The sequence below is a fragment of the Phalaenopsis equestris genome, unplaced genomic scaffold, assembly GCF_001263595.1.
Source record: "Phalaenopsis equestris unplaced genomic scaffold, ASM126359v1 Scaffold000513, whole genome shotgun sequence".
Taxonomy (NCBI): domain Eukaryota; kingdom Viridiplantae; phylum Streptophyta; class Magnoliopsida; order Asparagales; family Orchidaceae; genus Phalaenopsis; species Phalaenopsis equestris.
The window spans coordinates 189,365-207,379 of record NW_018164953.1 but is presented as its reverse complement, the minus strand read 5'-3'; the positions used below and the strand labels follow the sequence as shown (position 1 = coordinate 207,379).

The 18,015-nt window shown below is 29.6% G+C and overlaps 1 protein-coding gene across 2 annotated transcripts in view; it reads left to right on the top strand.

Moving 5' to 3' along the window:
* Positions 1 to 1,462: 1,462 nt before the first annotated feature.
* The window catches only part of LOC110028504, a 43,060-nt gene continuing 26,507 nt past the window's right edge, over positions 1,463 to 18,015 (top strand). For both annotated transcript variants that reach the window (XM_020730379.1, XM_020730380.1), the window contains exons 1-5: positions 1,463 to 1,712; positions 1,813 to 1,896; positions 3,278 to 3,351; positions 8,393 to 8,426; positions 16,930 to 16,988. In XM_020730379.1, coding sequence (XP_020586038.1) covers positions 1,527 to 1,712; positions 1,813 to 1,896; positions 3,278 to 3,351; positions 8,393 to 8,426; positions 16,930 to 16,988 — 437 coding nt within the window. In that variant the 5' untranslated portion in view covers positions 1,463 to 1,526. The remainder of the gene's footprint in view (positions 1,713 to 1,812; positions 1,897 to 3,277; positions 3,352 to 8,392; positions 8,427 to 16,929; positions 16,989 to 18,015) is intronic.

The following is an 18,015-nucleotide window of genomic DNA, read 5'->3' as shown; positions in this document are numbered from 1 at the left end:
AGTTAGTGTGGTTTAAGGGGTTATATTTAAAATTTTCTCTTCATACTTAGAAGGTTGTAATAAAAGGCTTTAAGAGTTTGGATATTCTTTCTTCTAAAGGTTTCCAATTTAATGCTAGTCATGTTTTATGTAATTATAGCCTTAAGTCTCATAATCACCTCTTTTTTTTAATGTCCTAATTCTCATTCATTATTGAACAATGTTTAATAAATGGTAATTTTTTCTCTGTCCTTTCTAATATATTTCAAATTCTTTATTATGTTGATTATTTCTCTAGTAAAATTTCTAAAGGATTTCACTCACTATCTTTACAAGTCGTTGCTTTTGTGATTTTGATTGAAATAAATTCTAGGATTTTAAAAATATTTATTAATCGATTGATTTTAATATTATTTACATTCATTGGTTAATTCGTTATACGTCTTCCTGATTCAATTATTGATTTTTATCTGTTATAAGTTTTAATTTATTTTCTTGGATTTGAATTGATTTTTCATGTTAGATTTGTTGATGCTTTTTTTATTTTGATGATACTATTTTCCTTTTTCTTTACTATTGATTTTCTTTTTTAGTTCTTTTCCATATTATATAAATATGGATGAAAATTTGGTTTTCAACCATTTATATTAAGGGTAGGCTATTTTATTTTGTTTTTTATTCTGGTTTCTTCTTATAATTTCAGATACTCAATTTGATGTTTTCTTTTGGCCTTATTTCCAGGTTTAAGCTATGATGTGCCTATTCATACTATGATAACTTGCCATTCTTTAGAGACCACATTATACTATAATCCTTTCACTTAAATTTGGATGAAAACTTATTTTTCAACCATTTAATTTCTAAAGTTTTATGCTATTATAGTATTAGTTTAGTTTCATGTTGGAGTTTCTTAGTCTTGATATGGGTTAGGATGAGCTAATTTTTATTTTTATTTCACACTTTAACTAACATTTCTTCATTTGTATACCACAACTACTCCAATATTCATCACATCAACATTCAGGGACTTAGGATCGTTGTGTGGATTTTTTGCATGATGGTTGAGGATCGACTTTCTACTGTTTTGGAATTGATGGTTATTGTTATATCAAAATAGTTTGGTTTGGTAATGCTGGATCAATAGTATATTTCTAATTATTGTTGATGATTTGGAGATTGGAGATGATTGCCATTCCATGTTTCTTTTCAACAATGCATTAATTTGCTGCTTATCTCTCTTTCTCTAAGACTCTTTGATGAGGTTTATTTTGATGATATTTTTGGAGTTCGGTCATGATTTTTTGATCCATAAAAGATTTTTAGTTTACTGTTACTGTTTTGATGTTTGTTGTTATTTGATTGTTGTATTGTCTGTTTTTGTTTTATTTTTATTGATGTAATTTTTTTTTTAATTTTTGCTGTTTTTTATTGATTTTAATAAATGCGAGTTAGCCCTTACTTTTCTCCAAAAAAAAAAAAAAAAAAAAAAAATCTTTGTTTGGTTAGATAAATTTTTGTTGCCCAAATCTCGGAGACAGAGCACTGCCATGGACGAGGGAGCGCCCAAGCTCGGAATCAATGAGTCATGCAGGGAGGGCATATCGGCGCTATCCGTTTCTGCATCGTTGCCGTCTTCCACCTGCGAATCCTTGGAGAACAAATCTGATTCAGCTGCCATCCCGTCGGCTAGGTTTCCCGCTCGAAACGCCTCTTCAAAATACGATTTTGTCAAGGTTGGCTACTTTGTTAGCTTTAGTTCGCAAGTTATTGAAAGAACAAGCTTTATTCTAAGCCGATTAATTGTTTCCTTCTTGTTTTTCTTCTGCAAGTTAGGTCAAAGTGTGGTTGGGGGACAATGCTGATCACTATTATGTTCTCTCCAGATTTCTTCTCAGCAGGATGCTGACCGTCACAAAGGTTGAATTTTGCACAATAGAACTCTTTTTTTATTCAATCTCATGTACTTTTCTTTCTTATGACAATCAGCAATCCTGCACTTTATCTGGCTGGAGGTTGTGTTTGATTCTTCATACGAGCCTTTCAAATGATGTTTATGCTTGAAGTTGGTAGTTGCTACTGGTTCTTTGTTTGTTTAGAACTGAAGTTTGGTTTTAGTTTCTTGTTTAGAACTGAATTTTTGTTTAGTTTCCATTTCCCTGCTAGCTTGCTGATGGGTGAAGCAGAGCTCCACTCCCTTTGATCTGTACGGATCAGTATTTGGACTCATAGTTGCTAATTTTTTTTTTAATGTAGTTTCCATTTGGCTGTTTAATTTTAGGGTAAGAAAGGCGGCTAGCTGGTTCATCTGATTGAAATAGAAGGCTTTTAGTAATTGATCTTGGGCCTATCAGTCTCCTTCTAAAGTTTGGCTCAAATCCATCCTCTCTGATCTAGAGCCCATAGTCTTAATTTTAGGCTGGTTTGATCTAATGTCGATTTTAAGACTGATACAATTTTTAACCTTCTAATCCAGTTTTTATTCAATAATACTTGCAAGCATCAACACGAATAGTTACACACATATATAATTGCATAAACGTGCGAGTACATACTTGAAAACACATGTATACTTAATTTATAGATGGATGCATAGTCTTATCAATCAGATTCAAGCTAGTTAAATTCGGTATGGGCATGGTTCTGTTTAAATCAGATTAAAGTTTTGCGTTAATCGGCTTGTTGATTTCAATCCAAGCTTGATCCTCTGCAAAAAATAGATCCATTTTTTTAAGCAATTCTTCAATCTTCTAGTCAATTTTTAGATCCATGAAATGGAGTGTTACTTTTATTGCCTTGATTTATGCAGATTGATCTATGCTACCAGTGCAAGCTCACTCATGCTATTTTTTTTAATCAATGTTTTTGTTGGTAATTAATAGCTACTTTCTAGAATGGTACAGTGATTTTAGCATTTTCCTTTTTTTATACTTATTTTAATCGGGAATATAGTAGATATGGTGAACTTCTAAATGTCTAGTAATTTTTTTTCTCGGGGCTGGGCGAACTCTTGAAATCGGCCCTCTTTGAAAGTCTTATCTCAAATGTAATAATAATTATCAATATCAGTTTTTTTAACCAATATGCCCCAACTGTCGGGTTCTAATACACATCACATATTAAACCAATTTTCTGCATTAAACATTCTAGATTGTGATGGTTCACTGGAGCTCTATAATATTTTTTTTATGTGATCTCTGATTTTCATCACTAATTGCCTAAGATTTTTTTGATTGATAATTTTATAGATATTTTTAATTCATTGTTTTTAGAAGTCATTAATTCTAATACCATTTTACAGATCCCCAATCATGTTGCTATCAAAATTGCTCTTGAACTGAAGAAGCTTCTCATAGACAACAGCCTGCTTGATGTGTATGTTTTCTCAAATCTTGTTTATTTAATCTCTTTGTTAAACTTAGTATCTATGGAATTTTGAATACCATAGCTATGCCCCTAAATCCTTATTATGAATGCTCTATATGTAAGATGATTAAAGTGGTTCCTGAGTTTGTAAAGTACTAAATTATGATTAATCTTTGTAACATACTACAATGTTATAAGGAACTTTAGTTGTCAATGTAGAAGATTTATTTATTTGTATATGAAGACTGGAGTAGCCTTTGAGAGAATATGTAGAAGAAGTTTCTAAAATTCTAATTGAGTTGTATTTGAAGTATCACATTTTAGACGAAATGATATGAAAAGGATAAATATTTATGGTGCACAAAACACACACACACACTCTGTCTTTGTTTCGTTGCATTCATCTTCCTCCATTTACTGCCCCTTTTATCCCAAGTTTCTCTTTTTCCGCATATATCCATCCAATTCTTTTCCTCCCTCTTTGTCTTCATTCTCAACACATTGTTTTTTTTAGCTTTTAGATGAACAACTTATTAGTGTTTGTTGGTTATTGTGAATGTTAGATATGCAAGCAAAAGACAAAATTTTAAAAATAACATTGTTTATAAATTTATTATTTTAAATAAATGCTCAAAAAATGAAATTTTTTAAATAGACAAAATCACCATGCCAACTGCTGATTTTACCACGTCAACATGCAAAATCGCTTGATGAGGTGGTGATTTTTCTTTGCCACGTCAGCAGGCACAATCGCTTGTTGAGGTGGCAATTTTGCAAAAAAAAAAAAAAAATTATTGAGGATAATTATGTATTAATACTATTATATTTGTAAAACATTAACACCAAATCCATTTAACTCATTTGGTAGAGTACATGGCTCCTAACTTTGTGGCATAGGTTCAAGCCTCATGATGGTTCTTTTTTAGAGGCATAATGTTTGCTTAATTATTCTTTGAAATTATTTAATTTAACATATAAATTAAAATTATATAAAATTTATTAAAAATTATAATCTCAATTAAATTTTTAATAAAAAAATTAAATATCAATATTATAAAAATAAATTAACTTTAATTATTGAAATTTTCATTTAAATTTACCTCGAAAAATAAATCAATCTTTCATGCTAATTTGTGTCAAATAATAATTTTAAATATATTTAGTTTTTAAAATTGTTGAATACAAATTTAAATTACGCAATTTTTATCCATTAAAAAAATTAAATATTACAGATAAATTGTATTATGAAGCAAATCCTGTTAAATTAACAAGATTGTTTTTCTCAGGTCAATTTAATGATTTATATTGATTAAATGAAAATGATTTTTCTAAGGGATTTGGTCAATAATCAAAATTATATTTTTTTGTTTTCTGCCAATCTCTTTAACAAATCACAAAATTATTAGTTACATTTAATTATTATATTTAAATTCAACATTATAAAAATGATATGATTTATTTTATAGATTTGTTTCACATTATAACTTAATTATAGCAAATAAAAAACACATGTTTTACAACTTTAAATATTAAATAATTAAAAAAAATAATTGAACAAAAGTTATGCATCTAGAAAACACCCATCATGGGGCTCGAACCCACGACCGCAAAGTTGGGTTTTGTACTCCACCAACTGAGCTAAATGGGCTTGGTGTTATGGCTTTTTAAAAATAAGAATAGTAATATATAAGCATCCTCAATTAATCTTTTTTTTTTTTTTTACAAAACGTGGCACAATCGTCTGCTAACATGTTATTTTTTGTGTGTTTATTTAAAATTATAAATTTATAAAAAATAGTATTTTAAAAATTTTTCCTGGACAGAATAGTCATCTTTATTACAAAGATTGTTACTGAGATTCTTGGTTAAGATAATTTGTGTAAAGGCTAAAGGAATTTGGAGTTAAGAGCAGGGAGCTAGTAAGAAAATAATTTGGAGTTAAGAGCAAGGAGCTAGTAAGAAAATAAATGTACTTTAAGGAATGATGAATATTAGGGAGACATAACAGATATAAGGATGCTGAAAATTTTAGGAAGTGAATTTAAAAAAACGGATTAACAATGTAACTTCTGATGATTTATATGGTAGGATAGTTCTTAAAGGGAGGAAAATAGGATGAAAATTTTTAAATAGAACCAGAATTTTGTTTTTTAGTTTTGCTATATTAAGAATGACAGTGATTGTTTTTCATGAAATTAAACAATGCAATGAGTGATTCTTAAAAAATATTAAATGAAAACATTAACATGGATTTATTTTTTCAGAGAAGATAATTTGGAGTTTTTAAATTTACTTTGGTGTATTGTTACATATAAAATTTAACTTTTATTTTTTATGACGTACTTTGTAAATTTTTGAGATCTGATGGGATACTTGTTAGGCTTTAGAAAGGTAGAAAAGACAAAAAAATATCATATGAAATTCTAAACTATAAGATGATGCCATGATTGGAAGAAAAGTAATTTTAATCTATAATTAAAATAAAAAAAAATAGAATTATGGTAGTTGTTGAAAGATCAAGCTTTTAAATTATACACGCAATATCTGAGAGAGTGTGCTTTAGGGAAAGGAGGGGTAGGGGTTGGGGTGTGGGAGAGAAGGAATCCCATCTACATAATTTGATCTAGTGGATGATCAATTTGTCTCACAAATAATCTGTATTCATTCAATCATCAATAGCCAATCAAAAAAAGCCACAAATTCATATATATGGAAATATGGTTATAATTATTAGATCCAAAATTTAATATCTATTCTAATCAAATATTTAAATTAAAATTTATTGTTATCCAAATATGATAATAAAAAAAAGAAAATAAATAAAATTCAGACATATAAAAATTCCTTAAGGGGGCATGGAAATGGATTTGGTTCAATCCCATTGAAGCTTCGTTTGATTAATTCTAATTGATTTATTATGGCTAATTGAACTTTTGTGAGTTGATTTAACTTGAATAATTGGTTATATTACACAAACTTCCGCATAGTGCAATGAACTCTCCTTTGGAGAGTTAGTTTTTATGTAGTCATCCAAGAGTTTAGGTGGTAGTTTCTCCTATTTATTCTTGTTCATCCATGCATAATTTGAGAAATGCTTTCCTTTCCGCTTTGCCAGAAATGCTCAACATTTTTTCATACTCTAAATTTTCCTTTTGTCCTAAATGACACCCTTAACACCGAAGTTGGTAGGTAAAACCTGTTTAATATGCTAATTGGAGGCAACGACAATCGTAGGAACTCCTCCTCTAGGAATCTACAAACAATTATCGAGCTTCCAACATTATTTGATAAGATAATATATCTTCAATAATGAAAATAGGACTTATAATTATATTGGGAGGCAAACCTAAAACATAAGCATTATAGCTTATTTTCCTACGTATTTAGAAAGGACTAATATGCTCTTATATGTAATATCTTGTATTTGGTTTGCATAAAGCATTAAGGATGCATATGAATCACGAGGAAGTCACCTTTATTATACTCTCAGGAACTTATTACCTAATGTGCTCTTATAAAATTGTTCTTATTACTATTTAAAAGCGAGATTGCCCACATAATAACTTAGATTTTGAGCTAGTTACTTGTTATCAACAATCCTCAAAGTCATAGAAGACTAGTTCACCTCTCTTTAAACAAAGTTTTTAATTCTATTTTAATCAGTTCTAAAAAACTAAACATAATGTGAACCATACAGCCCAAGTAATAATCAGATCAACTTAGTTCTTATTAGCCTGATGCATCTTCTCATTTTCAATTTCTCAAGACAATGATTGCATATAGACATCTTTTGCCAATTTACATGTATGGGTTAGTCAATATAATTAACTTATCGAGCATGATAAATGAATACTCTATTTACTATACTTGATTATATTTTTTTTCAAGTCCCAATGTATATTAAGCTTGTCAATCACCGACTCCTTTTAACTAATATTTTAATAATTGAATTTAATCTTCTGGATGAGTTGCCAATACCATATTATATGCAATTTACCCTACCAGTCTTTCACACTACTTTCAAACCATAGGAATTGAAATCTTAAGTTAGATTTATCATTTTGATCCTCATATTTAGCACAACCCTAAACTCTATCCATTTCTAACCAGCATGCTCATATAATTCTTCCTTAATCCTTCTATAAATAGCTTGCACAGGACAATCCGTACTTAGGGTTCAGATGCTATCATTATTGTGCCATGGGCCCATTTGTCTATCGAAAGGTGAGGATTCACCATCATTGATTGAAATGAAAGGATAAAGGAAGACATAAGAATTATTTCTTATATACTGTATAATAGTTATTGCACCATTATTTTATCGTAAATGGGAATTTTTGTTGTGAATCGATTTGATCTCCTAATTTGTTCCACAAATAATTCTATTATTTATCATTTAGTTTTTTGTTATTTTAATTAAATATCCTTTTTAACAGAATTTAATTTGGATGAATTGATTATTAACTTTAATCACACATTAATGGTTCCTAATTAGCTAGTACTTGAGGAATTTTGGGTCATTACATTAATGTATCACAAGACTACAAAAAAAAATGTGAATAAATTCTCTTGGTAACATATAATGCTGTAGTATTTATAAATTTGAATCTGGGCTTGATCAGAAGTACATTTGCTTTGCCTGGACTCGTTCAACGCATATTAAAGGAGGCGAGTAGGTGATTTTCTTGGCTAAGAATGCCACCTATATTAATTTCACAGGCAATACTTGATACGTCATAGACTTCTTAACTAATTTCATGTCAACTATAGCTCTCCCAAATGGCCTCCAAGAGAAGTGCTAATTTTGCCAAATTCGACTATGCAAAATACCACATCAACAAATCAGCATCACATAAAAATAATCACAATTTAACTTTTAAAAGTGAAATACACTTTTTCATGAATAGTTTTATGACACTGAAGTGTTATAAAATATCAAACTTTAGGCTTTAGCTATGTAAATACAATAATTCTGTGGTATGCATGTAAATTTCTCTTAAGTTCATTGTTTTATTTCTTTTTGATATATTATTCTGATCGTCAATTGCAGTTCACAATCAGACTTGGAAGCTAATCTTTTTAAGGTATCTTCTCATGGACTATTAATCCCATTACGTTTGATAATCATGTTTCTGTTTTTCCATAAGACTGGTGATTAACTTTAGTACATTCATGGTGCCCATTTTCCTCGTTTCGGAATATATATATATATATTTTTATCTATTTATATTTCAACTATTGAAACTTGATTTCTAAAGTTTAATCCAGAACTCGAATCTCGCTATTACCTGCTGTTTTGATTATGTGCATTCATTTATATTTTCAACTACTAATATACAGGAATGCTATCAATTTTTTATTATTGCGAGTGACATGATACTTTGTTTTCTTCTCTTAATTTTTGATTTTCAGAGGTTTTATTTGTTTTACATCCTATACGTGTGGTGAAATCTGTTGCTTTGAGCTGCAAACCATAAGGAGCACTTTTACAGGAAATTATGAATTTTCTTAATTTTTATCAGTATTTGAGCAGAAATCTGTGATCAAGAGGCGGTGATTGTCAAATCTGTTTTCTTCATCTATAATAGGTCTGAGATCTTTGAATTTTTTTTTTTGAAAAAAATAATAATTCCGAATTATTGCAAGGCAAGAAATAATATTATTTTTTTAGCTTAAGAATCCTTTTTTTCTTTCATTTTTATTTCCTCTTGACCATCATGAAAATATATTTTTCATGTATGACATTCCTTGCAACTATGATTTCAAAGAATTCTTTTTCTCGTATCGTGAAACAGTTATAGAAGTTAGTCCATGAAACTAATATTAAGATATGATCTTACAATATAGATACTCTCACTGATAAATTAATAAAATTAGTTGATATTATGATTTATAGAAAGATAAATATCTTATGTGTTAAATAAACTAAATGGGTTGGACAAAATGCTAAGTAGATCGATAGCTTAGGTTTTAAACTTTGGTATTCAGGTAAGAGTCGCACTAGAAATGTTGCAGGTGTAATTATAGATAAGAGTTTGATAGATATTGTTATAAAAATGAATAGAGTTGAAGATAAAATTATAGCTCTTAAGATTATTATTTGATACTAAGATTTTTAATATTGTAAGCGCTTATGCTCCTCATGTTGGTTTAGTTGTAGGTTCTAAAGTAGGTTTTAGTTGTAGGTTCTAAAGATAAATTTTGGAATGACTTAGAATACTTAATATAAATGATACATCTTGAAGAAAAAATTTTGTTGGAGAAGCTTTAAATGGACATGTCGGTAGAGTAGTAGAAGATTTTAGAAATATTCATGGTGACTACAATTTTTGAGTGATTAATGAAAAAAGTAGAGTTATTTAGATTTTGCTTTAGCGTATGATTTTGTTCTTGTTAATACTTTATTCAAGAAAAGAGATGAACATATTATTACTCATAAGAATGGATCTAATAAAACACAAATTGATTATTTTCTTATGAGAAGAAGATATTATCGAGAATTTAAAGATTGTAAGGTCATTCCAAGTGATGATTTAAGTACTCAACATCGATTATTTGTTCTAGATTTTAAGATGAAGAGTTGTAAAAAAAAGAATACTAGAAATCATCATCGTAGAATTAGATAGGGGCACCTAAAAGACAAATAAAATTATATTTATTAGTAAAATTCAAGATTTCAAAATTTGGGATGTTCATGAAGAAGAAAATTCTATGTGAGATAAAATACCAAAAACTATTAAGCAAGTGACAAAAGTTTAGGGTGGACGAGTTATTTTGATAAACTTTTTAATGAATTTTTGAAAAATACGATCTATCTTTGTGATCTTAATATTGCTAATAATAATGTCGTATTAGTTAAAAAAAAATGAGAAGGCATTTAAAAAAATCAACGGTGGAACGTCTGTAGGACGCTTGTAAGACCTGATGATATCCCAATTGAAGTGTGGAAATATTTAGGAGTTTTGTGAGTTTCTTGGCTTACTAAACTCTTTATTATTATTTTAAAAACTAGAAAGATGTCTGAGGAGTGGAGGAAGAGTATTTTAATCCACTCTTTTAAGAATAAAGGAGATGCACAAGAGTATGAAAATTATAGAGGAATTAAGTTGATGTATCATTCCTTAAAATTATGGGAGAGGGTAATCGAACATAGGCTAAGACGTATTATAAAGATTTTTCATAATCAATTTGGATTTATGCCGGGCAGTTCTATTATGCAAGCTTTACATTTATTGAAAGGTTTGATGGAAAAGTTCATAGATAATAAAAAGACATATGATTTTTATTGATTTAGAAAAAGCTTACGATAAGGTTCCAAGAGATATCATTTGAGAGTTTTTGAGAAGAAAGGTGTTGATATGATTTATATTAAGTCATTAAAGATATTTAAACAAGAACTATTACTTGTGTTTGAGCAGAAGGAGGATTGACCAAATATTTTCCTATTTCTTTTGGTTTACGTTAGGGATCGACTTTAAGCCCATATTTTTTTGCTTTAATTATTGATGGTCTTATTGGACACTTACAAGAGGATGTACCTTGGTGTATGTTTTTTGCTGATGATATCCTTCTCGTGGATATGACGAGAGAAAAAGCTCAGAAAAAATTTGAATTATGAAGTTCTCCTTGGAGACTAAAGGCATTCGTTTGATTAGAACTTATACTGAATGCATAGAATGTAATTTTAGTAGTTGTAGCTCTAGTGACAAAAATATAACTATGGGTGATCAAATTATTAAAAGGTGCGAAAGCTTTAGATATCTCAGATCTATTGTTCAAAAAGATATGATATTGATGGGGATGTTATTAGTAGAATTCAAGTTGGTTGGTTGAAGTGGAGGAATGTCGCGGGCCCATTGTGTGATAGAAAAGTACCGCTTAAACTTAAAAGAAAATTTTATAAGATGGTGGTGAGACCTGCAATGCTGTATGGCGCTGAATGTTGGCCTCTAAAAGAGAAGCATAAAACTAAGTTAAGTGTTGCCGAGATGAGAATGCGAAATGAATATATTCGTGATAGGGTTGGTGTAGCTCCGGTGATGGACAAATTTAGAGAGAGTCGTCTTAGATGGTTTGGTCACATTAAATATCGACCATCTGATGATTCGATTAAAAGAGCAGATGTTTTAGATTCGACTTATGTAAAGAAAGACAGAGGTAAACCTAGGAAGACTTGGGCATATTGCATAAAAAATGATCTTAATTTATTATAATTAAATGAAATATGACACTAAATAGGACGCAATGGTGAAAAAGAATTCATGTAGCCGAGCCCACTTAGTGGGATAAAGGCTTTGTTGTTGTTGAAACAGTTATAGAAAATTGAGTTCTAATTGTTGTGTATGAAGTTGATATCTACACGTAGTAATAAATTTGACTGAAGCAAATCTGATTCAGCCAAATTGAACTGATCTTACTATAATAGTCTAGCTTTTGGTGTTATTGGCTAGTTTTTGTTAATATGGCTCGGTTAGGCCTACAATTAGACTAGTGATTCAGCTAATCAGGTTTGGTATTAGAAAAAAATTAGGAATTGAAATTTGGCTGCAGCTCAGTTGATGATGTGGTTGAGCTAGTAGCATGGTCTCGGAAGACTAATTAGTGTTTTTTGTTTGGGGTTGAACCTACTACCTAGTTTGATTTATATTTTTGCATGAGAAAAGTGTCAAGATAGTCCTTTGACTATTTGCAGGGGACATTTTGGTATCAGTCTTTCAAAGATTGTCAAAGTACTCTCTTAAAACTTTAGGTTTGAAATTTTCTCTCAGTTAAAACTAATGCAACTTGATTTTATAATGTTAAAGATGATGGTATTCTTGAATTTATTTTTATATTTTTAATTTTTAAGTAAATCTAATTCATTACTAACTTTATTTTATATCCATTATGATACAATTCATGAACTTTTTTTTTTTGATAAGATGCTAAATTTTAAATTTATATATTAATTTTAATATTTTTTTTTCACATGACTAAAATGTATTTTTTAGTTGATATAAGATATGTATATTTAGAATTACTTAATCTTATAAATTTTAATTGACTAAATCTTTTTTACAGAGATTGCAAAGCTATTATACATGTTCATTATTGCATACTTGTAAAAATTATATTTTAGTCTTTTGAAAAAATAATAAATTTAAGATCTTAACATATCAAAAAAAAAAAAACATCACGAATTTCATTGCAGTAGAATTACAGTATGGTTAATAATGAATTCAATTTATTGAAAAATCAAAATAAAAATATAATTTCTTAGAATACCTTCTAAATATCAATTTTCATTAATTTTAACTTAGATTGTTGCAACAACTATTTAAAGAGTTGGGGGGACTATTTTGATAATTTTTTAGAGTGTAAATAGTCGGAGGGAGACCTTTTTTACTCTTTTCTCATTTTTGTATTGTGGCATATATGTTATTGAATATCAATGTTTAGAAGTGGGGAATTGGGTATTGAGGCATTTTTCATTCTTGAGGCGAGACGTAAGCCTTGAGGCAGTATGAGGTGTAAGCCTCACAATTTGAAAATTTCTTAGTCAAAATAAATGGATAAAAAAATATCTTCATAAGCTATAAATATATGAAAAAAATATATTCGCATCATAACATGATAAAAAGTGATAAATTGCACAAAATATATAAGTAATACATAAAATAAGTTTAGCTTAAAGGACTTTTCACTCCTATTATCTAACATAGTATCATCCATAGTTGTAAATAAGATAAAAAGCATTAAAATTCTCAACAGTCTCATCATTTATTGAGTCTTAATTGGAATCATAATCATAATGTGTAGCTTTTTCCTCTGCTTCTTTATAAGTTGAGTTTATGTTCTCCCATTCTTCTTCAACTTCAGTTATCTTTTCTTACCCTATTCAATTATAAAACATTAATTGATGAAAAAGTTGAAAATTAATTTTTAAGAAAATGTCATACTTTAATTTTTAAAATACATTTTCTTTTTATCTGTTGTTGTTTACTGTTGGATGTGCTACCTTTGTGCCTGACACCCTAAGAGAAATTAAAGTTCAGATCTTTTTATTGTAACTCAATTGTTGTGACTACTTTATCCTCATCTATATAATCACTCATCATCTGATGACATATCTTCACATAAAGGAGGATTCTCATTATCTTTCAAATATTTTTTTTCTATACTTCTATCTTTCTTTTCTTGTTGCACATGATATACACCAAAGGATTCATCCTTAAGGTTGCTAGATAGTTTCTCCTTTTTTTATGACTTTGATTTTATGCGCTCCAATTATGCTCATAACTAGAGGATGAGCATATAAGTCATAGTACTTTAATATCAAACCGTTGTAGCTCTTGAGTACTATAGCCAAACTGAATCCACCATTCAACCATATTTGAAAAAAAAATATGTAATTAAGAATAAAAAATAGTTGTTAGATACTCAATACTTGTTTTAATGAACATATGAAATTTTAAAACTTTACTCGGAGAGCATTTTGTGATAGTATCTTTAGCTTAGTTAGCCCAAAGAAACCTTTCTTATTTCTAAGCGGAACAAGCTACATAGCTTCAGCTGCTCTCTCGTTTGAGTCCGTAATCAAGATATAGATTTAACTTGATCTTAGGATTTGTGGATTTGTTCTCAGTATATTGAAATTGAAGGTTGAGGAAATATCCAGTTAGATGCAAATGACTTTGGAGTTGAAGCTCTCATTTTTCATCAATAATATCTCAAGTCTCTCTATAAGTGCCTTTTTCTCCTCCTAGGTTATGTGCTTTAACTTCTTGGCCTCATCCATTGTATTATAAATAAAACCAATAGCTGTCTTCTTCTCTGCATCCACCATTCTTAAGATTTGTACTAATTACCGAGTGGTTTTTAATACTTATTGCGATACTATACCAAAACCTTTCATTTAAAATAAATTTTTTGATTTCTTCTCTCAAAATTTTTAGCTCACATACAACTAAGCCAATTAGTGGAAGTGAACATTGGTTTCAATGGTTTTTTAACTTTAAATATACTTTGTAGAGTCAAAAAGGTTGTAGCAAAGCTAGTTGCAACAGGGCGTATTCTTTTTTAGAGAACTTTTTCATTAAAGACAATACCAAAGATTGATTGTAAACGAATTTACGTATCTTCTTGGCTTTCTTCAGAACAGTTTTTGTTGTGACAAATCTCTATTCTTCTCTAATACCAAGTCAATTCAATGTGCAACACAAGGTGTTCAATATAAATGCTTTCTCTTTTCCATCAATTTATTTCCAGCTGTCTTATAAGCACTTGGCATTATCTGTCACAATCTGAACTACCAAATACTTTCTAATTTAATCCATCACTCTATCAAGTAGTCCTAAAATGTACTTTGCATCCTTCATCTGATCATAAGCTTTTACAGATTTCGAAAAAATAGTGCCACATGAATTGTTGATTAGAAGATTAATCAAGCTTCTATTCTTTATGTCTGAGCACCCATCAGACATGATTGTAGCTCGAGTCTGACTCCAAGTCCTTTTAATATCTTCTATGCTTTTCTTTGCATTACTCAACTCCTCTTTTAATACTTATATTCTCAAGTCATACATAGATGGGGATTTCATGCTTCGACCATATGCACCAATATAACATGTCATGTTAAAGTAAGAAGATGTTTCCATGTTGAATGTAATAGCATTCTCATAAAAAAATCTCCCAATATCCATATAGACACATTTGCATGCCTCTTTAACATTCTCTGGAGACATCTTCTGAGCTTCAGTTGTCCCCTCTCCACAATCCCTATCATCCTTCATATTCAACATATATTAATCCAAGGGCCCTCTAACATCTTTTCTAAACATTAGTTATAGAGATGATGAGGAATCCTTGGCATTGTGCTCACTCTCATAGCAAGAGCCGACATCAATTCTATTATCAAATTGTTGTTGTGCAATATGCTTAAACATTGTTGACTTTTTCATATAAGACTTGTTTGCGTGCTTCTCTAACATGCTCTTGAGACATCTTCTGAGCAACAGTTGTCCCCTCTCCATGACTTTTATCATCATCCACATTCAACATAAATTGATCTAAGGGATCTTTAGCACCTTTACTAGATCAGTTGTAGAGATGATGAGGAATCATTGGCACTGCACTCATTCTCATAGTAAGAGCCAACATCAATTCTATTATTTAATTGTTGTTGTGCAAGATGCGCAGACATCATTGATTTTTTCATATAAGATTGAACCTCCTCTTTGACTACTTTTGGCATTTTAGCGCACAATGCCGTATTTTTATGTGAGCATGAGAGTCGCTTCTTCTTCCTTGTAATACCTCTTTTAACTAGCTTGTTGCAATAATTGCATTTTAAGTAAATATTCTTATCGTTGCCTCCTACATCAACTTGCTTACCATGCTTCTACACTGGATGTTTTCGATTGCCCGATATGGATTTCTCATTGCCACTAATCATTTCTCACAAAATTTGAAAACAATGTAATGAAAGTTTGGTTTTAAATTCAAGCAATTTGGAAATTTAAAGCTAATGCAAATGTTAAAATTCAGCCCTAAAATGTAAGAAATCAATCTGATAGAAAATGCCTTATAGGCAATTAGACATTCAAACTCATGACTAAAAATGCCACCCAATTCTTATATATCTACTATTCAACACTTTATAATAACTTTCTGGAGGTTATACAACTTTTATCAGACAAAAAATCCCATATCTATAACAAATTCCTTATAGGGAGATTTACATACAATCATACATACCACTCAATAGTCAATTCCAATGTATAACACCTAAATTTTGATCAACATTTTATATAAGGACATTTGCAAACAAGATAACACACAATTTTAATGTATTTACATATCTCACTCCTAAACTCATTTATTATATTTATACCACTAGATATTTCATTTCACATCAAAATTACTACAATTTTTAACTTTTAAAATGCAAATTACATATCTTTTCATGCATTGGTAAGGTGTTATGTATGCAAAAATTGAAGTTTAGATTTTAGTAGTAAAAAGATAAGAATTCAATGGTATGTAAAACAAGTAAATAATTAAACCCTAGATGAAATATAATTATTAAGTGGTATTTATGTAAATCTTCCAAAAGTTCAATTATTTAAGGGAAGCTTAGTAATTGGGGCTGTGGAGTGTGGGAGCACGATACCAATTAAAACCAAATAGAGATGAAAGTGTGCGAGCGTTGATCTCATTTTTAGTGCGGTCTTTTCTTCTCTCTTCTTAGAGTCTAGGGTCTAGCCTTAAGTTCTCCCTGTTCGGATTTATTTTACTTGGGTTACAAGTTTCCTATAATGACAAACCCCTATAATTAAATAAATCCGAATGTGAGTTTTAAAACCTTGTAGATGGCCATGGTTACTAAAACTGAATATTCTAACCATCATATCACATCCAAATTGGCAGAAACCCCCTTGGCAATGTTGCACTCGTTCCGTGGACTAAACTATAAACTAGTCAATGTTTCTTTTGCAAATCTAATAACTAAATACTGCAAGTAGTAGGCCACTGTAGGAATAACATTTTAGCCAGTTAAATCAAATCATTACATACTGGTACTGTTTGGTTACTATTTTCTTTTTTCAGCTCATGGAGAGACGGGGATATGGAGAAGAGTACATTAATCGTTATAAGATGATGACCAGGTTATTTTTAAAGTTTTATGTTTATCCTATAACTTGGATTATCTTCATGTTTCAATATCATATTTTATCTGACATCCTCTTTCTGCACTCATGTCTGCGATTTGTATGAATCACATAATGCCTTACTGAAATGATATAAGTTTTCAGTTTGGAGTTTATATATCTTGTTCTTCGATTTTTTGTGTATAAAGTATTACAGGATAATTCGTTAGTAGTATAATGCTGATAGTTTATAAATATTCGTGTTTCTTAATCAGGTAAGCTAGGAATTTATCAGTGTTGTATCATACCTATTTCAATCTTTCCTTTTATTTTTTTTAATTACAATTGGAGTCCTTGGCATTGCTACCTTGTTCATTTACATTCGTTTGAAGTTTACACATTACCGGCCTTAACATTTTATTGGCACTAGTCTCACACAACCTTGCATTGCATGGAAGAATGATGAAACCAAAATGTAAATTACGATTAATTAAATTTAATTGAACTATACTAGAAATTAAATTTTAATTTGTGGGGAGATAATGATAACCATCCATATTTTATTAAATTTGACTCTTAAAAAAATCAATTGAATTAGTAATATATCAAATGTAATTGGTTAGAGGAATCATATGATATAATTAGATTGGGTGCTATATAATAGTTACTAAATGCCCTTTGTATGCTTTGTTTGTCTGTTCTTTTTCTTTAGCATGTTTATAGCTTGTGCTGATCCCCATGTTGTTACTAATAATGGAGGATCTTTAAAGATGTTTTTTTTGGGAAATTTACGCACATAGAACACAATTCTTTTGTATTTACATATCTAACTCCCAAAATTTAATATTTACACTTATAACACCTTGGCATCATCCACCTATGCATGAAAAGTGCATTTCAATTTTAAAACGATACTAATGATGATTTTTTTTTGCGATGTTAAATATTAGAGTGGCATGCATGTAAATGTGAATGTTTAGGTGTTATATATGTAAATACATAAGAATTGTGTTATATATATATATATATATATATAGACATACAT